Source organism: Anopheles bellator, chromosome 2, assembly GCF_943735745.2.
Source record: "Anopheles bellator chromosome 2, idAnoBellAS_SP24_06.2, whole genome shotgun sequence".
In the NCBI taxonomy this organism is placed as follows: domain Eukaryota; kingdom Metazoa; phylum Arthropoda; class Insecta; order Diptera; family Culicidae; genus Anopheles; species Anopheles bellator.
In genome coordinates this window covers 19,468,801-19,492,169 of record NC_071286.1, presented here as the reverse complement: position 1 = coordinate 19,492,169, position 23,369 = coordinate 19,468,801, and the positions used below count along the sequence as shown (strand labels likewise).

Below are 23,369 nucleotides of genomic sequence, written 5' to 3'. Positions count from 1 at the left end.
CGCGTCCATTTATCGACGCGCGCTGGTTCTTTTTTTTTCGACTCGTTTCGATCATCAATGTTGCTTCCATTCATCGTGCTCCGGAGATCGAGCGGACAAGATGGATGGGAGTTCTCATTGGCGCAATTACTACGAAAGTGGGACAAACTGGGCACTTAGTGTGCAGGACCGGCGTCGGTACAGCTGCTCTGGAAGGATTGTTTGTCTGTCGCGGATGATTCATTCAGTCTATTTTTTAAAACATTAAAGACTGTTCTTTTATGTTTTGTATCTCGATTCTGTAGAGCATGTTCTATCTCTTTTCCAAGTGATCAGTATGTCGAGTTAAATGTTTAATGTGCTACAAAAAATAACTACCTTTAACAATTTGTTTCTAGAAACCTCCGTTTACCTTGCGCACCCTTTCTTTCCATGCAGTGGGAACCAATTCTTAATTGCCCCCCAATTATGTTGGACGTTGCAGTCGTAAATTTCAATTCAGATGGGACGATAAGCTTTTAAGACATTTTTTCCGATTCCGTTCCGTTGACGGTAACAAGGCACAGGTTGTTGATGAATGCACCAACAAATTAAATAATTACTTTACGATCATCTGTAAATTATGAACTCAACGAAGCACGTTATTGTACTCATAAGTGCTGTGTAAGGTTCAAAGATCTTTCACCTCTTTCACCTAGTTTTGCAAGGAAGCGAGAAGAAATCCTTTCCTGATTTGCGTAATAATGCTACCGTAAATCTAAATAATTAATCTCGTTAGTAATCCGCAACTTGAGCGATTAGTAACTTTCGTCATACTAGACGATCGTTCGGTGAGATGATCCTCTCACTAGACTGGTGGCTGTGACGCGGGTTGTCCTCGCGTTCGCCGTTCATTCGCAATTCATTCACACTTCACGTCGTCGTTCACTGGCCGTTGTGACGACGAGAGAAAGATTATCGTCGCGATCGTGACAGCTTCACGACATGCCGCCACGGTGCCGCTCGTATTAAATTAGAACACATGGTCTAGCGATGATCATCATTTTTCTTGGGGTGTGTTTCGGGTGTGTGTTTAAGAGATTCACTCTCGGGCGCGCGAAAGAGGCCATGCGATGGTTCTTTACCGTGTTTTTGTTACTGGCTGGCCACATCGTTCTCTCGGGGCCGATACTGGCCCGAGCTTCGCATTTCTTTCCGAACGTCCCGTTGTGGCCAGTTGCAGTTTGAGTCTCCCAGAACACGGAAGATTCACGTCGCGCCACACGCTCCACTCTCGATCCTTGTAGTAGTTTCGGGCGTTTTTGACGTTTATCTGCTGCTCTGCTGAAACGTGCCGTAAACTAGCAATCGCAGGTTCAAATGGACCAGTGCTGTTGACCGCTTGGCGGTGCTGTTTTCCTTTTCATTGATCGGTGTGATCCTCGCGGATCTTGCGAAAAAGAAGTGCAAAAAGCGACACACAATGAAAAAAGGAGGCTAAATTAAAAGACTCGCCGCCAGACGGAAAAAGTGTATTTTTGTCGCCAGACAGAAGGAAACCCGTTCCCGTTCCTCCACCATCGGTGGTGCGAAAGTGATTTCGCCGGCCTGCCGGTTGCGGAGTGTACCGTGAATAAGCGTGATTGGGGTATTTCCGTGAATCAAGCCTGGCCGAAGAAGCGTGTGCAGTGCCGTGGATCAACTGAGAGATATCGCTTAAAAAAGGGCAACCAGTTTGGTACTTTTTTTAAAGAAAACAGTATTCTTTATTCTCAGCTGCCCGCAAATATGCAGATTATTGGTCCATCCTTTGGACACAGTGTCATTCTGTGTGGTTAAGTTGTAGGTTTTATTTTGAATAATGTCTGAAATTAAAAGTGACAGATCGCTACACTTGAACCGACAGCCACCGATGGAAGTAGTCCATGCGTGTATTACGCATACCCTGTGTAAAGTGGTCTCTCCGGCGGGTCCGGTGTGTGTTTCAAGAACCTGGCGCTTAAGTGTCCCTTGCATTCAGAATATACAGGAAATGTTTATATTTAGCTACCAGTGCCGCGGTGCGTCTTTAGACCTCAACCTGCGCCGTTTGCAACAACAAGTGCTCCCTGGCACTGGGCTGATGGATGGAAGAGGTGTTGTAAGCGCCACCGGCAAAAACGAAGATGATCCGCGTCTAAAACATAATCATGTTCTAACCCAGTCATCCATTACCGGCCACCGAGTGGGGCACGCTTCAGTTGGCCCTGATGTAGTTGGTACCGCGGCAGGACAAGGTCCATCCGCCAGTTTGTGAAGGCAACGTGCCATTCACTCGTAGACACGACAACTTAGCCATTGAAAATGGAAAGTAAGGAAGGGTTAGACTTGTGCACTGGTCCGTTGGTCTTTGCACTAGCCACCGGTGTTTGCGCCGTGGTCAGCACTGATTTTCAGCATTAGCTTTAATTTTTGTTTATTGCTCATCAACAATGCTTGCTTGCAATAATTTTATGCTCACAATTTGGCAACGCCGTTTTGTCTATAAATAGGGAAAAAGGTTTGCACGATGCGCGGCACAACCGACAGCTGGCTTTGAGCTCCTCCTGGCTGTGCTCAATGGCACGAGATGAACTGGTGTCGAAAAGTATGTCATCGAGAGTTACTGGCGCGAATGAGCCATAACTATTGGTGATAATTTGTATCCGATGCTGAACACGCTGCATCGAACGTGGGAAAGAGTTTATTATGTTACTTCCTTGCAGCTGTTGATTTAAGTTTATTCTACATATTCGGTTCCGTGCCGATTTTGCAACACAAAATTGATGGTTAACTTCTTCGGCGTACATTTTTCGTACTCTCCACGCGTTCTCGTGAAGAATTTTAACGGCCCAGTCCGTCATCGGTGGCAGTAGGTTTGCGGTCGCTGCTGTAGGTCCACATGTTATCCCATATGCGGCCAGTAGCCAACAACAACAGCCATCGCCACTTGGTGGCCTACGGCCCCTCGCACATCTCGCCCCCTAATCCGCCCGTCCGTCGAGGGCTGGCTGTAGAATGGAATTATTTTTAGGAAGTTGTGTGATATTTTTATTCGCCCATCTTTGGAGCATAGCTTAAGGACGCCGCGACGGAGTGAAATATTGGTTTTCAGTTGGCGCTAGTTCGCTTTCTTCCTGCTTCCCGTGGCCCGGCTGACCCATTTCGGTAGCCATCACCCATCGCCGGCAACCGATCGATCACGGCCTGCGTAGGACAGACGGATCCGGTGCGATTGATTTTTATTGTTGCCAGCGTGTTTGTTGCTAATGCTTGTGGTCTCAGCGTGAAGATGCCTCTCGTGGGGTTCGTGATCTAGCTCTGGTCGGTTCGATTATGCGCGACGGTTGATAGGATCCGTGTGTTGCTTCATGCTTTTCCGATGAATTCCGATGCGTGACCTCAACGAGCACTCGGCACACTCGACACATTTGGGGTGGTGGGGTTCATTTTTCATTCGGAAAATCTCGGCAGTGCCAGTGAAAATGAGACCACCGTGCCGAATCGGGGGCTACTTTCGGTTTTGAAATATTGCCCCCACCGGCGTGTTTGTTTCAAAAGTAAAACGTACGGAAACAAGTGGTGAAAATCGATTAATGATTTTTTTTCCGGCTGGGATTGGTATGAAAAGTGGCAACTTCCCACGCTGTGTGGAAGGCAATTATTGATTTCCATGAGAGATATTTTCCACGTGTAGAGAGATGGGCTGCGATACGGCGATTTGATTGGAAACGTTCTGAAATGTGATTTAAAAAGTTTAACTTTCTTCTTTTGAAACATCCCATTTTCATCCGGTGGCCAGCTTCTGGAAGCGACTTTTGCGGTATGTCGCACGCTGTATGTGACAAGAAAGAGCGAAAAATATCTAAAAAATGCCATCAATGTGTAGCCAGTGATGGGTCAGCGATGGAAGTAACCATTTTTTTAAACATCCAACAGGAGAGCGAAGAAGAAGAGCGAAGAAGAGCGAAGAAATGAGAACCGGAGGGACATTCCTTTGCGGCGTGTGAAGTTGCCTTCCTTTGGTAAGAAATCCGCTCCGCTTTGGGTTTGCCACATTTTTGTGTATGTTCTGCCGGATGTTGATCGAGGGTGGTACTTTTTTGTGGCCCGTTTCGCTTGGCCAGCAATGTTTGGCCGTTGTTCCGGCGAGGTAATCCGTCTCGGGGTTTTCCTTTGCGTGTTCAGATCGACCGATTTCATCTTCGGCGTATGCTTCAGATCGTCGAGCATCAATCAGCATTAGCACCGATCGAGCGTCAGATGGGCGTAGATCGTGTAATGGTCACCGCTAGGGACGTGTCTTTTACGAAACTGTTTGATTTCATTACATTAAGCAGTGATATAAATATTTGAAGTTGCTAAACTCAGTGCCAGAGGTAATGGAGTACCATATGCGCATGTACACGAGCTACGGGCAGTGCGAGTATCCGGGGTGTCGGCCCGTTTCGAACCTTTCCTGTTACACGGTGCCCGAAAATTCGATACCTGACGGTGAGGACTTTGACGAGGAGTCCCACCGTAACAATGCGACCACCAGTACGACTACAACCGACGACGACTGTAACGACGAGACGCCGATACCTACCGCGGCGGCTATCGGAACTTATCATCCACCCGACGGAGGTCCTTCCCAGTTGGGCTACTTCGTGCCCATTAGTCCGGTGTTTTTCCGTAGCCCACAGCTTCGGAAAAGGTATGCCACGGAGGCAGTGGTTTCTTGGGACAATCGTCAAAATATGTTTTACAAGAAAGTCCTGACGCTAATGAATTTACTTCTTTTTTCTCTTCACACAACCACAGGGATACGATCGATTCGAATCGCTCGCGAAGAAGTACCAGCTACTGTGGAACGGCCACTCCAACGCCTTCGACCGCTCCGATCAACAACGTCGTGTCCTCGCGTCGATCGTCACTCATCTCGGCAGCGAGCGGTCACGGTGCCGTCCACCAGCTACCACCACCGATTCCGCAGCTTCCGGTGAAGGCGACACTCCCGGGCAACAACCACCTGATGCTGGTGCCGAGCGGGGACAGCAAGTTTGCCGTGTCGAACAACAACTTCAACAACTCGTCGACCGTCAGCAGCGGTAGCACCAGCACCTCCAGCAACAACCAAAGCGACAGGGCTGCCAATCCGGGCGCCACGGATGGCACGGGGTCGGCCACCAGGCCGACGGTGATGCTTCCACCGTCGACCAAGCGACTCCAAAAGTCGGAATCGGCCGCCTACTCGTACTTCAACCCGAAACGGTTCAGTTCGCCGCCGTTCGGCACCACCGACCGGAGGTTGAATCTGAAGAACAAAACGGCCAGCCTGTTCCGGAGCAAGTCGAAGAAGGAGCCGCGCACGTATGAGGCCCACCGTTCGCTGAACGATACGATCGAGGTGCTGGCGGACCAGGTGATCGAGGACGAGAAGGTGGTAAGTGTTACACTTTAGTTAAGATCGGCAGACGCTCTCTCATACCGAGTGAAGCAACTGCCAAAGGACCCGAGAGGTCCTACAAAGGCGTGGCAGATGCACGGTTATTCGAACCGAAATTCTGAACCAATGTTCCTGTAAATGATACCTTCGCCGGGTATCGAAAGTAATCGACACTCACAACATTCGATCGATTTCTGAAGTGCTGATATTCGGGGCGAATCATCGGCTGGGTGCTCTTTGGTCCGTTGTTTTTTTGTGTGTTGTTACGCCGTCGTCCATTTGTTTATTATTCAAAAAGTCATGCCGTCTGGGCTGCCCTTAATTGTATTACTGCTCGGGTATGAATATGCTAATTTCGCATGCAAGTGGCCATTTGCGCCTTTCGATGGTGTTGGGCCCAAAGGGTTGGGAGAAAGGACCAAAATAAAAAAAACAGCAAACGCATACAGACACGTTGGCACGGCCACATTCCGGAAGGTTGGAATGTAGGATAGGCCAGAGTGCGCCGAGCGCACTTCCGGATGTCGCATCGGTTTCGTCGGGTTTCCAATTTCACCAATACACCACCACGAAAAGAACACATTGTTGTAAGTGTGGTCCCGGCCAGAGGATATGTTCGTGCGATAGGAAAGCAACAAGAAGAATACCGATGAACGGGACGGCACCGAAACCCCGGCACAGCAAGCAGCCAAAGGACGATTGCTCGGTGGAAATTATCCCTTCCGTCCGGTGATCAAATCCTACGGTCTGGCGGCGCCACCGCACACGACTCCAGCGGCATATGTCTGCGTTTGATGTTGTTTTGGTTTGGCGGTGCGTGTCGGGTTCGTTTACGTCTACCGGTCCTGGTCCTGATTGCAGTTGCAGTCGCCCGGGATCCGGGACGGCACCGGTGAGCGGCGGGGGGGAGTGTTTTACAACTGACGCGGCATCACGTCGCGGCGAAGGAACAACAATGGCAGTGCGCATGGGCCGAGCAAAACGCCGGTCGTTCGCTCCTGCTGACCGGCGTTTCACCTTGCCGTTTCCGGTCGCTATCGTGCGTGGTGGTGCACGGGTTGTCGCTACTTCACCCTCCCTCGCTGGCTGTACGGTCGTTTGTGTGTGGTTGTGTGTTGTAGGAGGGTGGCGCAAAGGTCCCCCGGGCAGGTCGACCCGCAGCGTCCTCGGGGAACGGCACAGGAACCACGGCTTCGTCCTGCGAGGGGAACCGCACGCAAACGGGACGAGACGCTGCGCCGCGGATGGTGAAAGCAGGGGTCCGGGTGCACGCGCGCGACTCCCTTCTCGATATCCGATTCGGCGATAAACCTATAAACAGACCGTTACCGTGTTTTGGAAAGGTGGGTTGGGTCGGACCAAAAGCTCAGCCCGAGAATTGGGAAAACGTTTCACGGACGGAACACTATTAATACTGTTGTATTTTGAAGTATTACGTAAAATATTTGTTATTATTTGGAGGATCGCCAAATGTTGATCATATAAGGACATTCTGGGTTGAGTATCGAATCATTAATTTCATCATTCAAGATTAATGTGTATCGCAACAATCGTTTGAAATTGGGTGAAAAAATTAACGATTAGTTATTGTGAAATTTTTGGAACTGGAACTTAGGATTGCAAGAATTAATTTTCGTTTTCGTTACGAAAATGCACTTAATCCGACAAGGTTCTCTACAGCTCTGGCTCACTTTCGTCCTTATTACTTATTAATTTTTGTCCCGTCCACCGCCACCGAAGGACAAACTTTCCGTCCGACCGACTCCGAGCCGGAACCGGATAAGGGGCGGACGAAAGCCGGTGTCGTCGTCGTCGCTCGCTCGCCATATCGTTCTCGCTATCGCTTTGGGGGGCGGCTTCGGAGGCGACGATAGGGCAGACGCGCGCGTCGGACTATTTCCTATTTTCACGGACGAAGCCACCCGATGACGCTGTGACGTAGGGACCGAGTGACCGACCGAACCGCCAGATCGATGGCAGTCGGTTTTCGCACTCGGTGCGAATATGTTGTAGACTTGTGGAGCACCCGAGGAGTTCCGTTGCACTAAGGACGACCGAACCACCGTCGTCATCGTCGGCGGCGTGTTGTGGTCCTTAACCTCGGCGCACAGGGCACAGTGTTTGACTTTTTGTGGTTCGTTACTCCGTCGCGTGAAATCCTGCGGTGAAGTTTTAGCCGAAACAGCCGTCCATAAACGGTCCTGCCGCGGATGGTGAGAAGTGGTGAATAAGTAATCGCGTGGCGCGAACGAATGGAGCCAAAAGGGGCGGCTGAGCTCTCGGATGGCGTGGCGATAGTTGCATAGTGCCGCTGCTGATGTTGGTGGCAGAGAAAATCGAAAAGTTCCACCACCGGTTGGGGGCCTTCACGGACTTCACGGTGAGTTTTCGAGTGCCGTGCGTATCTTCGCGCCACCTGTGCCCCCTCCCCGGCGCGTGTCCAGTGCCACGGCGGCGTGTCCAGTGAAGCGAGGGCCAGAAGGTCACGACACCCAAAACGACCGTTACATCCGCGAGGGGCAGCGTGAAGAAACTGTTAAGAAAATCAATTTCTCGCCCCCTCTGGGTTTTTGGAACTCGGCCAAAGGGCCGCAAGGTAGGGCCACCGTAAACAATCGTCCGCTCAAAAGTGGGTGTGTTTGTGTGGAGGGAAAATGAAATTGTTCTAATTTAATTAGGGACCCCGTCCCCTGGGTTTGGCCCAATAGGCAAAGGCTGCCACGCCATGCGTTTCCCGTGCGGTTGTGTGCCAGGAAGTGACAAGCAGTGGTAGGTTCTTACGACCAACCGGGGGACTCCTTCGCGATCGATAGGCGCGCGCGGTGTGCTGTGTGCGATATGAAGCTCCCGAAGTGGATCAAACGTACGCCCAAATCGAATGTGGGCGTCAAGAGCGTGGTGAAGACGTCGTCCTCCGCCGCCAATGGTGGCGTTACCAGTACTGGCGGCGGCGGGGGTGGTGGTGGTGGAGGCAGCCAGAAGCATCGTCGGAAATCGTCAACATCGTCGTCGCTGAAGGGCAAACGGAAGCGCAACTCGTACGTTTCGTCGGCCATTACGACGAAGAACTTCTATCCGGCGGAGTATTTCTTCAAAAACTCGACCACCGGCAATCCGACGGAGGGTGACGTGATGGCCGCCATGGGTCGTCCCTTCGATGAGAGCGGCGCACGTTTCCGCACACTTCCGGCGTCGTTCGGTGCGTATCATCACCATCAGCAGCAGCAACAACAGCACCACCAGCAACAGCAGCACTATTTTCCGCCCCCGGGGTTTCCGCATCCTGGCCCGGCCACCTACTACACCCCCGGCCATCAACCGCCCTGGCCAAACGCTTATGTTCCAACCGGTAGGAGTGGCAGCGTCGACCATATTTATCGGCGAGAAGCGATGGTTGCGCCTAACAGTATGCAATCCGTCGGCCAGCCCGTGCAGCGTTACGACCGTTCGACCGATCGTGGCGTTACGGCGTTACGCGGTCAAACATTGCCGGCGAATGTGTCATCCGCTGCTCGTCAACATTTTACGCCTACCACCGCCTATCAGAGGATCACCGATAATGGTTTTACGACGGTGGTTAATCACCACCCGCCGCAACAACAAGGACAGGCTCTGCCGCTGCCTCTACCAAACACGCTCTATCGGCCTACGGACACCGGAAGCTACGGCACTACTGATACCGTGCGTAGGGCGGCGAAACAAATGCTACCGACCGCGGCCACTGGAATTTACCCAGCCGGACCGGCCGACCATCATCAGCAGCCGGCCGGGCGTCGCCCACCGGCGGGGGCGTCGGGGGGTGGTGGCGGTTTGCGGGGAAGTTTTCGTCGTTTCTACAAAATTCCTTCGCCGGCCGAAATCTTCGAGATGATTAACGACAAATACCTCCAGCCGTCGGTCGGGGCAGGATTCGGTAGCAAACGACGGCACCAGCAAAAGGCGGCCAAGGTAGGCGAAACAGGCGCGGGACCGTTTTATTTTGACTTTTTCTTCTTTCCGTTAGATTTATGTCGCTGATTAGCAGCATGTGCGCGGGCGCGCAGAGTGGGCCAACGTCTGCAAAGCGGGGAAACGTGTTGTGGGGATTGCCCTTGCGAGCACGTGGCCCGTTCGGTCAAAATTCTTGGAATGTTTTCATCAATCAAATAATTACGCCACCCGTGGGAGTGTTGAGGGCACGTGAATTAATGTTGCACGGTGGCAAATATTTGCACGATTGCGTGCGCCGGGAGCAGCTGACGGCAAGCGTTACTAATCTGTTCTTCGACGAGAGTTACTGTAAGAATGTAGTTTGAAGAAAATCGATTGAAAACGCGACTCGGACGATTTTCGGCTCCGACGTAGACACAGCTTACAGAACCGCAGCCATCGGTGCTGGCGAGTGTAAACTTTTGACAAACATTTATTCCATTTCCGGGCTGCTTTTTTGTTCGCGCCTGTTTTGGGCGCATTCTTCGCTGACAATGTTTACTTTACCCTCTTCTGTTCTGGCAAATCTTATACAAAAGGGACACACAAAAAACCGGCCATAACGTTGCGATACTCGCGCAAAGCAGAATACGTCCAAAGTCCCCGATATGCCAAATAAGTTTTAAGCTTCTTCGCGGCGCCGCGGCAGTCTGCCAATTCTGTGTCTCTGCGGGTTTGTTGCAACTTCGCCTGAACTTCTCTCCATTGTTTGGCATCTTCGCACACTTCCTCCGGAGGTCGGGGACAAATTTGCCGCGGTCGCGCGTGCACCCCGCGCACATTGGCGGGTTCCTTTCCTGCCGGGCCTCAGGTTGCTGGTGTCGGGCGTTAAAATCTTTCGTTTCTTTCGCTCCAATCAGCTCTCCAATCCAGGTTCGGGGTATTGATTGGTGGTCGCGGTGTGACACTGATTGACTTGCTTGGTTGGTCCGCCATGATTTGCTATTGTTTCCGTATTTCACAGTGTTTGAAGCACTCGGGAGATTGCGAACAGAAAAACTCATTTATGGTCTCTGACTATAAATTGACATTAAGCATTCTGGCACCACACTGTGCCTATCTGTCATTCCGATGACTTCATAGACGCAGTAAACGAAAGTTATTCTCATCACAGCATGAAAAACATAAATTGGGGAAAGATACGGTATCTGTTCGGTGTTTAGCCTGTTTCAGTGGATGAAATTGAGATAACACACATTTCGTTACAAAAATAAATACAGCTCTAGCGCGCAGGACACGGCCACAGTTTCGGCGGCCGGTTCTGTGTGTGTGGGTTACACCCTCACTCGTTTCTCGGAACGAGAAAGAACAATGCTAAAGATAAAGAGGATTGGCTGTTGCGAGCTTCGGCAGCGTCATCGATGAAGAATTTTTCGAGTGCCATATTTTGCGGCTCTTTGCGGTGCCCCCAAACGTCCAAAAGCTTTGGGAAAATCTTCGCAAACTCCTGCGGGCATTTCCCCATTTGATCTGTTATAACAGAACAACGTACAGGCTCGCGCTGAGTTCCTTTAACAGTCCTCTGTTAGTTTCCTTCCAAACGCAAAAAATATGTGTTCGTTTTTGCCAACTTGTGCCAATACTGTGGGCAGCGGACGCTTTCGCAGGCTATCGCTGTAAACGGACCGTGACTCATGCGATAAGCTTGCCCAACATAACTCTGCATATCACGGCGCGCACGGCTTATGGAGACGGTGGTTTGACGGTGGTGTGGCCCCTATCCTTCGCACAGGGGGGTTAACATTTGCAACCAGCCAAAAGGCACCCCGAAGCTGGTGCACAAAAAAACGGATCTGTTGCAATTCTCGAGGCGATGGTGTCAAAGATCGAAAAGCTCGATTGTTTTTTTTCGTTCTCATTTTTCGCCAAACTCAAATTGCAGCAATACGTGATCGTGTTGCGCGCGCGCGTTAAGGATACGGCCGGAGAGAAAGAGAGAGGGAGAGAAAGTGAGAGAGTGATCGTGCACAAAGCATTCGCAAAGCTCGCTCCTTCTCTCAATCTTGTGCGCTTTGTTGACTCTCTCTCTGTCTCTGTTTCTTTCTCTTTCGTTAAACGGTTCGTTGGAGGCTTTTGCGTTTCCTTCACGACCACTTTGAGCCTGTTCGCTCTCGCTCGCTCTCGCTCTACCGTTCTCTTTTGCACGCCCCGTGCTGTCTCGCTCTCTCTCCCTGTCGCTTTCTTATGAATCTCTGTCGCGGGTTTTGGTGGACGATGCTGGTGGTGGACGATGCTCAGGGATGCTGGTCGACGAGCGGAGAGCTCTCTGCGTGTCGCCGCGTTGCGTTGTTTACGACGCGGTCCATCATATTGGTTTCTTTCGCTGTCGCTCTCTCTCTCTTTCTCGCTCCTTCGCATCATAAGACGTTGGCGCTAAAGAGAGACGGGGTTGCCGATCCCCGTGCGCCGATTTGGTCCGTTTTCGAGCTCGGAACTCGTTTCGGCTGGCGTCCATTTTATTTCGTTTCGTGCCGTGGGCCCATCGAGTAAGCAGCGCGCGTCCGTGTTGCTCCTGACGGCCCTCGCTGTGTCACCCACTCTGTAACCCGTGTGCCGCCGCCGTGTGGTTTGGCGACCCGTAAAACGCCCGTTCCACTCGCTGATTGCCCACAGCTCCAATTCCGTAAGCGGCCTTTTTGGCGTGAAAGGTGGAAGAAGGCAGCGTGGCGTGACGCCGCGCCAGTGCGCGTTTTCGCTAATAAGCAGTGTAAATACCGGAAGAAGGCAAAACACAAATCCGAATCATCTTGAAATCCCAAGCCAATCGCCCGTTTTACGACGGCCACGATTCGGCGCGCGCGTCCGATGGCATTCCAACGTTGCGGCCGCGATCGAGCTCCAGGATAACTCGGATTTGTGGCCCGTCGTCCCGACCAATCCCGCATTCCCCTAGCGACGGGTGTGTGTTTGTGTGCATGTGGCTCGTTCGCAGGCGTGCTTGTGTGAGTTGGTGGGTTGGCTCTCGGAAGTTTCGACAATCCAAGAATGCTGTGACAAGCCCCTCGGCAACGGAGAAAAAGTCAGTCGACGGCTCAAATTTCAATCGCCCCGCGAGAGTGCCGTGAAAAGACGTGATTTGACTTCCTCGTCGTGCTGTGGTTCCTATGTGTTCCTTTCGTGTGTGTTCCTTTGAAGAGCTGGGAAACGAAAAGAACTGAAGAAAAGGTGTGCCCAGTTTCGTCAGATTTACCGGCTTCGGTTGGGCTTAATTTTGGCCTCCTTTAAATCCCGGTCGAACCCTCGACGCATTCCCGGCGAACCCTCTTAGATCCTGGATTTGCAGGAATAAGCAGGCAGCTCATCCTTGCGGCTGGCGAAAAGAAGCTTTTTTCGGGTATTCGCGAACGCTGAGTGAGTGAGTGAAAGGGAACAGCATAGGCGAGGTGCGCCGGTCGCGAAAGCTTGCGCCGATCAGCCCACACAAGCCGTAGGAGCCTCGAGGAACAGGAACAGCCAAGAATCGTCGCCGCCATCCTGTGGAGCTTTTTTTGAGCGTCGCTTTATTTTGGCGCGCGTAAGCGAGACAACACGCGCTCTCTCGCTCGGTCTCCTTGGTAGGAAATTTAATCGCACCCAGCATTTTGTGTGGCTCGTGCGTGTCGTGCATAAGTGAACTTTGGTTGGGCCTTTGGATGTGTGTTGGTGCGTACGAGCATAGAATTGAGCCTGTGTGCGCATGGCTTACCGTGCGTGTGCGACCGAAAAGGGTAGAGAGTGGTCTCTTTCTCGCTCCGGTACGCGCGGAACAGGTTTGTGGGAAGAGTGAAAAGGAACCATACGCGAAGGAGAGTTAAATAATAAACACGCACGCACACACGAGCATACACGAGCATACACCCTCACATAGGCAACAAAAAACCGGTCTCCTGTTTTCCCGCGTCCCCTCCCCGTCGGCCTGTTCCGCGCCCTTCATTCCGCGCTTTGCGACTCTGTCTATCAAATCGGTCACGCTTGATGTACATACTTCGAGGCGTGTGTGTGCGTCTCCGGTTTGTTTATGGTGCGCAACTGTGGGGGTTTCAGGGGGTGGCGGAGGGTGACAGGGTGCGGCGGCACTACCTGGCCCCGAACGCCCAAAAGAGAGGAGGGAGCCTCCATTAAATATCTCCTCCGCGCGCGGACCGCAGGATTTGAACAACGGCCGATGGTGTGAAGAAAGCGAACCAGAGGAAGAGAGAGGGAGCGAGAGAGAGAGAGAGAGCCAGCGAGCAAGTCAAACAAAGTGCGAGACGCGAGTTAGAATACCAAAGTGGGCATCGTCGGCGCGCAGACGGAAAAGGAGAATGCTATTTTAGGTTAGGTGTGTCTCTTCCGTCACTTGGTTCGACGGCCCGGAGGATGCCGAACAAAAGTAAAATGAGAAGCGCCTAACACCACCTACCTATAACCCACCCCGCAGGGCAGCACCCAACAAGCAACCTGTCCCGACCGATGGTGTTTAGTAGTGATCGGAATTATAAATTCAAGGCTTCGCCTGCTGCGTGTGTTATACACTCAAGTGACGTGTGACGTGATAGAAGTAGTGGCCCCAGCCCGAAGTGTGTGGACCTCACGAGGCGCGCGAGACATTCCACCCCGTGCGAAATTCCAACCCCTTAGCCCGTGGTGCCGGTGGCTTACTTGGCCGAGGCGAATCTGCCGAGATCTGCCTCCGGGCCTGGCCATTACACCGCGGAGGATCTGCATTGGAAAGGAATGCGTTGTGGACCTGCCTGTGCGGTTCCGACCATTGACCAACACCACCACCAGCGCAGCCACGAGGCTGGATCTGCTATAGCTGCCCGCTGGATCCCTTCGGTTCCTGCATCGGTTTCGGCGTAGAAATCACCCATCCCGGAAAAAATGATGGACATGCTCGGATCCCCGAACGGGGGCAATCATCTGCCCAACAACCACTTTCACAGCGATTCCCAGGTAAAAACGGGCAACGTGACGGAAGGAATGTCCAAGGTCGGAACGTTGTAGTGGCCGTATAGTGAGGAAGGGAACTGAGACCGGGAAGTTCGTGTCTAGAAATCTGCCCCCGGCCCGTGGACAAGGTCATCGTAATTCCTTCGAAAAGCCTGTGGATCAAGACTCAGTCATAGCCGAGTTGGCGCTTTTGAAGTCCTCAAAGCTGCGGAATGCGTTTAGAGGTTTCTCTAAGGGACGGTATTTGCTGAATGAACCACATGAATTGTGACCGCTGAAACTTCTTAAACCTAGTGCCCGAGACTTCCAGTTTTAAAGTGGAGTTCGGAATTTAATAACTCCAATGTCCGATTCAGATCCACCTCCAAGCAGCACACGGCACGAGCCGGCGCAGAATTAATGCTAATGTGTCGCGTAATTCGCACCACAAACTATAGAAATGATTCATCCGTAAAGCATTCCACACGGGGTTTGGTCAGAGCAGAAAAGTTTGCCGACCGTCTGCTGACAGTGACCAATTCTTGATCTCGTTCCGATCTCGCTCGTTCGTAAATAATCTAGCCTCCGGCAGACTGGCTAGCCTCGACTGCTGACCGTGCATCCGACGGGGCCCTCTTTCGGTCCATTTTCTTCTTCCATCCTCACCACACATGTATATTGGCCCTCCGATGAACAGATTATCCGTCGTTAATCTTGCTGCGCGGTCCGTGCTTTGCCGCGGCGCTGGTTATTCGCGATCCACGAGCCCGTTACGACCCGCGGACGGTGTCCCTCGCTACGCGTGTGTGCGTTTTCCCTTTCTCTTTCCGGTTCGCCTAATAGCCTTGGACCGGCGGGCGTGTGTGTTATTAATTTCACTCATTTAAAACCCCGCCGACAGTAGCCATTGGCGGCAGCCGTGGCCGAGCATCATCGCTTCGTCGGCGCATTCTCCATTTGTTGGGGTGCTGATCTGTTGATCAGCGAGAGGATTGTTTGAGTTTCTGTGTCACTGTTTTTTTTGTTGTTGTCGTTGTTGGCGGTGTTTTAAACGATCACCCCAGCTGCAGGGATGCTGACCACGCTGCCACTCGGATCGTCTGCATGGTAGGATCCAGTGTTCACCTGACGATCGCGCGGCTGTGGAATGCAGTTTGCCATTTGCCACGGCCCTCGCGGTGAGTGATTGTGCAAATGGCGTGTGTGCGAGGCTCGTCAAGGTGGTGGTCGATGGCTGTTGCTGGCTGGATCACCTGTCGATATTCTGCGGTTCCATCGCTTAGCCCGATCTAATGGGCTAATCCAGCGAGGACACCCTAGAAATCGGGTTTTATGTGGTTTGTGGCTGGGCTACCCAACACATGGAGCGGGCTCTGATAGGTTAACCACGTCGCGTGGAATGCGTATTCTATCGTCAGTCACTTTTGGAACTTCAAAAAATCCTGTCGAACAAGAACGATCGGATCGTTTCCGTGGGCTCTGCTCCGGTTTCGGACACAACACAAACAAAACACTGGTTCACTCGTATTAAAAGGAAGGCAACCAACCATCGGCATCAGCTTTTCAGGTCTTCGCGATCGAGTAGGTAATAAAATTGGAATTTCAGTTCCTCCGTTTCGATTTCATACAGCGTTCGGAGGCAAACTAAATGACAGAAATCAATCCTTGACTGGGCCTCTGGAATGCCTATGATTACATCAAACGATAGTAGTGTCCTTCAAGCGGGGTTCGGTTTGCGGTTCGGCGCAAATGATGATTGCGCTGTGGCTGCTCGCTGCGGCCGGTCCGATTTGAAAAGCACAAGTGGTCACCGATGACGACGATGACGGTGCTTGCATAGGCGTTGCGTTGTAATCGATAGATCGCTCGCTCTAGGCTATGGTGTGTGGCGACCGTCAACACGCTCCCTTTGCCCACCCCAACACCACCAGCCGGGACCGGGGAGGCAGTTTTTTGGGGGCCTACCATCGGCACGCGTGTTTGCATCATAGTAATATATCAATAAATTAATCATGCTACCACAATCTGCGAAAGCAAACCTGTCCCCCCGCCAGGCTGCCAGGAAGAGTGGGCCCGCCAAGTGGCTCTGCGCAAGACGCACCACGCGCGAGTGGGAGTTCTGCGCCGCGCAGAACTCACTCACGACGGAGCACCACGGGGCGACCCTCGAAGAGGAGCACACTACCTCGAAGAGCCGTCCCGCGGGCTGGGGGTGGTTGTTGAATGTTTGGAGGAGGACACAGAGAGAAAAAAAAAACTCACCTGACCAGTTTTACCACATCTGCCCCGCCATCGTCGTTCTCGCTCGCTTGCTGCTGGTGTCCGTCGGCTCTTTCGTTCCCGTCGGCGGGGGGCTTGTCCGCACTCCGATCGGGCTCCCGAAGCCTTGATTCTCTTGCGTGCGGAATGCGCGAATGTTGTTGGGCTCGTTTCGTCGAAGGAACGAACGATTGCGGCCATTGGCGGGACAGAGCGAGAGCGAAGACGGTGCACGGTTTGAATGCAGTTTGCGCTCTCCGTGGTTGCAGCAGTCAGAGTCCGTGCCGCGGAGCTCAAGTGGCCAAATTCCTTCGAATCGGGCGAGGCCCGGTGCGCGGGCTGGTCCGGACCGGTGCCAGGTGTGTGCGCAAAGCCGCGCGCTGCACGAGGTTGCGGATGCGTGCCAAGGAATGCTTTCGCGCTGCTGGCCGGGCAGAGTGTTAGTGTTGGATGGAGCCTTCCCGGGGTGTATCATTGTGTGTCGAGGGGAGCGAAGCATTTAACATTCGGCTTCGCATTTTAAACCTCTGATTAGCAGACGTGTTATTTTGCGCAGCATCCGAGCGTATCGAGGTATCCTCCCAACGCTCCACGTTAGATGCATTTCAATCATTTCAATAATTCAATGAAGCATACTCCACAAGCCGACAATAGAAATCCTTTCGTTGAGTTTGGAGCAGTGTTTTATGCCTTGTGGATGGTGTCTTCGTCTAGATTGGTAGTCTGGTCAGCTGAACCAACCAACAGTACTTTCGAGGATAAATTTAATAAAATCCGTAAAAAAACAAATGATCTGCACAGTTTGACATGAAAGCAACAAATTAGCCAATAAATTAATTACAACTTAAATCAACCACTGATAGGGCTAAAGTGTGCCCAGCTAATAGTGTTCGATCAAACATTTGTCCGATTGCTTCCATTTTGAGAGCTAATGCTACCCACTAAAAGCTAGCGAAAAGGCATCAATTACGTGCTATTAGAATAGCCCTGCTTGGGACATCATGCACCGGTCCGTCCAATGTACCAATCGCCGAGCAATAATCGCCTCGGCGAAGGCGCTCGCCGTAAACATTGTTGGGCCATCGACAAGGGCCCGGTTTTCGCTTGCGCGGCGCGCTGATGACGCAACGGCATCTTGAATGCTAATTGACACATTAAACACTGATTTGCGTTTGCACGTCGGCACACAGGATAGACCCCACCATAGACCGGTGATTTTCTCCGTGCTCCATCGACGGGTCTCGGAGTTGACTTGGAGCTCCCCAACCGTTGGTTGCTACCGTTGCTTGGTCACGGTGCGTGCGTGCGCTGTCGGTCACTTGGGCTCGGAAAACGAGTGTGGTGAAAGTGACCGATACGCCGACCGGTGGTCGACCGGCCCACCCGGTGGCTCTAATGGATGGCGTACGCGGGCCGGAGCGGTTTCTTCCGGTGTGTTTCTTGGAGTGGATCCTCCACGCACACTCGCGGTGGGTTTTCACTTCGTCAGCGGGAATGGTCAACTGCTTTCTTGTGTTTTTCTTCGTTTGATTTCCCCCTTTTTTTCCGCGGTGTTCCGCCAAACGGCCGTGCGATTTGAATTGATCCTCCCTTCTCGCGATCGCTCCGCAGTCCGCGGGCCACTTTCTGTTGTGTATGATAATGAACAATTTCGAACATACACTGGCGTGTCTTACGTGAAAACCGATCGGCCCCGGGTGACCGGGAAAGTGAAACCCTTGTGTGTTGCTTCGCCCCGTTTCTCGTGGTCACACTTGACGCTCCGATCCGATCCGATCCGATCCGTGGCGCAGCCAAAGGGCGATCAACTCCGGGACCGGATGGAAACCAGCGTGACGTGTGTGACGCACACGACGACGGCGCCCATTGTTTAATTGGGGAGTTTGTTGTGTGCGACATTGTGCGGAACGCTCTAGACCAAACATGCCAATCCAGATCCGCCAAGTGTCGCCACGCGCGCTCCGTAGTCTCGCTGGTGGGAACCCCACGGGGTGGCGACGGGGTGGGTTTAATCATAACCTACAAAAGCCACCGATCGATTTTTCCCGCCGTCCGGACAGCCACGACCACCCTTAGGCCGCTTAGGGGTGGAAAACGGTCGGTGTGCGCTACTTAATGGTGAAATAAAAAGAAAGGAAACACATTTCCCCATTTCATCGTCAGCGTTGCCCTTCCCCGCGGAGGGCGCACTTTGTACTTTCGTTCACTTTACGGATTGAGTAATGGCCGGCTGGCTGGGCGGGCAAGCTGGCTGGGCCTGACCGATAGAGATTGAGCAAAGCCCACCCCAGCATCGGGCTGGAGCTCCTAATGGTTTCCCGCGTACGCGAACCGCAATCGGCCGTGTTTCGATTCCTCGGGCGCCCTCGACACGCTACCCGGCCATGGCGGAATGTTGGCATGAAATTGAGCCGAATCTATGTCGCTTGCACGGGGCCCCTTTATGCACGTTTTATGCGCGGTCCGCTCGCTCTGCTTTTCAGTTGGTCAGTTTGGCTTTTTTTCTCCGGTGGGTCGTGTGAATTTTTCGTCGCGCCTTTCTTGGAACCCTTCCCTTCGTTTGTGCCATTTTTATGTCTGGTCTTTTTTTTCTCACCTTTTCACACCGACAAACTCTGTCTCCCTGGTGTCACTCAAATGTTGAGCGGGTCGTTAATAAGGGTTCCGATCGTTCCGATTTCTGATCGGTCGGTCATTGAGTTTGCCGGCGATTTTCACTATCGCTAAGGTTCCTACAAGACATATGGAGATCGAGCGAAGCAGCGTATCAGAAGCCGCCATCACGATTTTCTCATGTCCTCAACTGATAATGGTGATCGAGGCGGTTATTCAGCGTGGTCCCTGTCCGACCAGGCGACGTTAATTTGAACGGGGCGACACTGATAACACGTTCGTGCAGCGTTCGATTGGCCATGCTTTCTCCCCGGGGGGTTGAGATTTCCACGGACAAAACTAGTAGCACTGTGCTCTGTGCGGTTCCACCGTGAATATCTATCTCTGGGGGCCCTTCCTTGGGACAGCCTACGACAGGGACTTTTTTTAAGCTAACGAACGCTCTCCTAATCAATGGCCGGCTGGTGAAAGTGTAAAAAAGCCTGGCTCTCCCTGGTGGCCGCCAACGGCCACACGATGCTCAATTAATGTCCGCCGCGCGGCGTGGGCCACTTAAATCGGACCAGCCCAGTGCGCGCAATCCTCCGCCCGGTGGTGGACAATCGGTAGTTAATTAATACTAATTTATGACGAAACGACAAATTCAAATCCCGGCCCAGCTTTCTACGGTCCGATGTTGCCGCTGGACTTTACAATCACAGTGAAGTGATTTCTTTTCGCCGATCGGAACGAATGCATAACAATGTGTGTGCGGCTGGGACCGTGGGCTGGGCTAACGATCCGAATAAATTCACTGGCCGTCTGAGGGATCGCGACCGCTGATGACGAAACCGGACCGGAACCAGGTTCGGCACCGCGGAGTTTAATGATAATCTCTTGTTGATGGCTTTAGTTGTTGTCTTTCTTTATCCGTGGTCTAAGTCTGCGCTGGGCGCAACGCACACTGCAGGATGACTCGTGCTGCATCGTGCTCTCAACCAAGGCCAACATAAGTTGTTGGCTTTTAATTGAATTACGCTTGATTAAAATCGTGTTCGGAACATCACCGAGATAAGCTCGATCGCTCGACCGCCAGCCAGCAGCTGATGATGATGGTCGGAGCCACCACCGGAAGCATAGTTATGTCTCATCAATGGGCACCCTTGTGTGGGCCCACAGATTCTTCCGTTTGATACCGGATCGAAGGGAGGTCTCTCTGGCAGCCGCCAGTTGAAGTATGGCACGGTATGCGGGTTCAGCATCGAGACTGTGGCCGTACGGGGTTTTGTTTGTACTGTAAATTGCGCCTTGTTTTCTGGAGGGCGATGCTCCTCCATAAACGGAACACGATTCGGTGATTTATCAAGCGAAAGAATGGCCACCTCACCACTATCACCAAATTGCGGTCACTCAGCGCACGCTTAAGGCTCGTGTGTCCCTATTTGGCGTACGATCGATTATCGAATTGATTGGATCCTCTTTCGTTTTCGTACCCCGTTAATGTGGCCGAACCCATTTTTGAATGCGATTCCTAATATGGTGTTTTGGTTTTGGGTTCTTTGTTGCAGGTTGAACGAACATCCTGGGACTACAACACCGTCACGCTGTCGCGGGTGCCTGGCTATGGGTTCGGTATTGCCGTGTCCGGTGGCCGCGATAACCCGCACTTCGCCAACGGTGACCCGTCCATAGCGGTGAGCGATGTGCTGAAGAATGGACCCGCCGAGGGACAGCTACAGTGAGTGTGGAGATCGGCCCCGAAGTCCCCCGGCGAAGTAGCACTCAACGTCTGTTTTCTCCCGCAGGGTGAACGATCGCATCATTTCCGTGAACGGCATATCACTGGAAAACGTTGAGTACGCCACGGCCGTGCAGGTCCTGCGGGACAGTGGCAACACCGTAACGCTGATGGTGAAGCGCCGTGTCCCTAACCACACCCTGCTGCACCCGTTACCGGCGAATATGGCCATGCCTGGCGCAGGAGGACCCACCTCGGCCACCACAGGCGTCGGAACTGCCGGTGGTGGTGGACCACCACCACCACCCGGCGTTGGGATGAACTCGCACCAGCATCAGCACAGCCTTAGCTCCACCGGGCTCGGTCTGGTGGCCAACAATGGATCTCAGCAGCAAATCAAAGTCATCGTAGCGAAGGCCAACAAAAAGGACGATTTTGGCATCGTCCTGGGGTGCAGACTGTTCATTAGGGTAAGTGGGAGAAGCACCGGAATGAAAGCAGTAAATGACCAATCTACCTCTTTTTACAGGAAATATCTTCCAAAACGAAAGATCAGCTGGCGGCCAACGGATACTCGCTGCAGGAAGGTGACCTCGTTACCAGAATACACAACACGAACTGTAACGATTCGATGAGCTTGAAGGAGGCGAAAAAGATCATCGACGGATGCAAGGAACGGCTAACGTTGGCCGTGGTGCGCGATGCGAACGGTGCGTACGGTGGTCCTGGCAGCGGTGGTGTAACCAGCCCCGGTATGCAGTCTTCTGTCTACTCGCACGCGGCTCAAGTTTCCAACTGTAGCAATATGGACGAAAGCTATCTGAATGGGACCGGCGGCTCGTACTCGGGTCAGAATCTGTACGTACAACCTCCGACGCGTCCTTCGGCCATGAGCACACTGTTGGTGGACGACAAAAGTAACCTCACGCCCCGGGGCCGTTCAAGGGGTCCACTGACCGATATTTCGCTGCAGCAGCTCGATAGACCCAGCACGCCGCCCGGTACCTCGAGCCGGACGACGGGCGCCGACGGCGGTCCGTCTGGGCATTCTCGATCACGGAGCGCCGTGGACGAACCTCCCAGACCACCGCCACCGCGCGGCGAAGACTTCTACGCGACACGGCGCCAAATGCTGGACGAGAAACCGCCGACAAGCGAACCGCGGTACATTACATTCCAGAAGGAGGGTTCGGTCGGTATCCGGTTGACCGGTGGCAACGAGGTGGGCATCTTCGTGACGGCCGTCCAACAGAACAGTCCCGCGTCCGCGCAGGGCCTAGTGCCGGGCGACAAGATACTGAAGGTGAACGATATGGACATGAACGGAGTTACCAGGGAGGAAGCGGTCCTGTTTCTGCTCAGTCTGCAAGATCGCATCGATCTGATCGTGCAGTACTGCCGGGAAGAGTTCGATACGATCACTGCCCAGCAGCGGGGCGATTCGTTTCACATCAAAACACACTTTCACTGCGACGCTCCGACGAAGGGCGAGCTGTCGTTCAAGGCGGGCGACGTGTTCCGGGTGATAGACACGCTGTACAATGGTGTGGTCGGCGCCTGGCAGGTGCTGCGCATTGGCCGAGGCCACCAGGAGCTCCAGCGGGGTGTCATCCCGAACAAAGCGCGGGCCGAAGAGCTGGCCACGGTGCAGTTTAATGCGAGCAAAAAGGAACTGAACGCGTCCGAGTCGCGGGTCAGTTTCTTCCGGAGACGTCGCTCGACGCACCGCCGATCCAAGTCGCTGTCGCGCGAGAACTGGGACGACGTTGTGTTTTCCGATGCGATCTCAAAGTTCCCGGCGTACGAGCGGGTCGTGCTGCGCCATCCGGGCTTCGTGCGACCGGTCGTAATCTTCGGACCGGTGGCGGACATTGCGCGCGAGCGACTGATGAAGGACTTCCCGGACAAGTACACGGCACCGCTGCAGGACGACGATAAGGGTTCGTCCAAGTGCGGTGGCATCGTGCGGCTGTCCAACATCCGCGACATCATGGATCGGGGCAAGCACGCACTGCTCGATGTCACCCCGAACGCCGTCGATCGCTTGAACTACGCCCAGTTCTATCCGATTGTGCTGTTCCTGAAGGCGGAGAGCAAACACACGATCAAGCAGATGCGCCAGGGACTGCCAAAGTCCGCTCACAAGAGCAGCAAGAAGCTGTTCGAACAGTGCCAAAAGCTGGAGCGCGTCTGGTCGCACGTGTTCAGCACCTCGATCAATCTCAACGATCCGGACACCTGGTACCGGAAGCTGAGGGATTCCATCGACCAGCAGCAGAGTGGTGCCGTATGGATGTCGGAGACAAAGGTAAATCACAAGCATTTCCGTCTCGGTTCGTCGCTTGTAATGTTGGTGGAACTGTTCCATGTGCGGAAGAGCAAGGCGCCAGGTTGTAGTGCGTAGAGCGTGTGATGGTAGATGTAGAACGTTGTGCGTAGAGAGTAGATTTGTAGGTCATTTGCAGATTCAGCGTGTTGTGGGACTTTCGGAGTACCTTCATCGTGCCGTTTGCCTAC

The 23,369-nt window shown here is 53.0% G+C and overlaps 1 protein-coding gene across 1 annotated transcript in view; it reads left to right on the top strand.

Annotated features, from left to right (window-relative positions):
* LOC131207143 (tight junction protein ZO-1) overlaps positions 1-23,369 on the top strand; it is a 41,711-nt gene that overhangs the window by 6,399 nt on the left and 11,943 nt on the right. The window contains exons 3-6 of the mRNA XM_058199753.1: positions 4,780-5,401; positions 20,683-20,852; positions 20,920-21,322; positions 21,382-23,160. Coding sequence (XP_058055736.1) covers positions 4,780-5,401; positions 20,683-20,852; positions 20,920-21,322; positions 21,382-23,160 — 2,974 coding nt within the window. The remainder of the gene's footprint in view (positions 1-4,779; positions 5,402-20,682; positions 20,853-20,919; positions 21,323-21,381; positions 23,161-23,369) is intronic.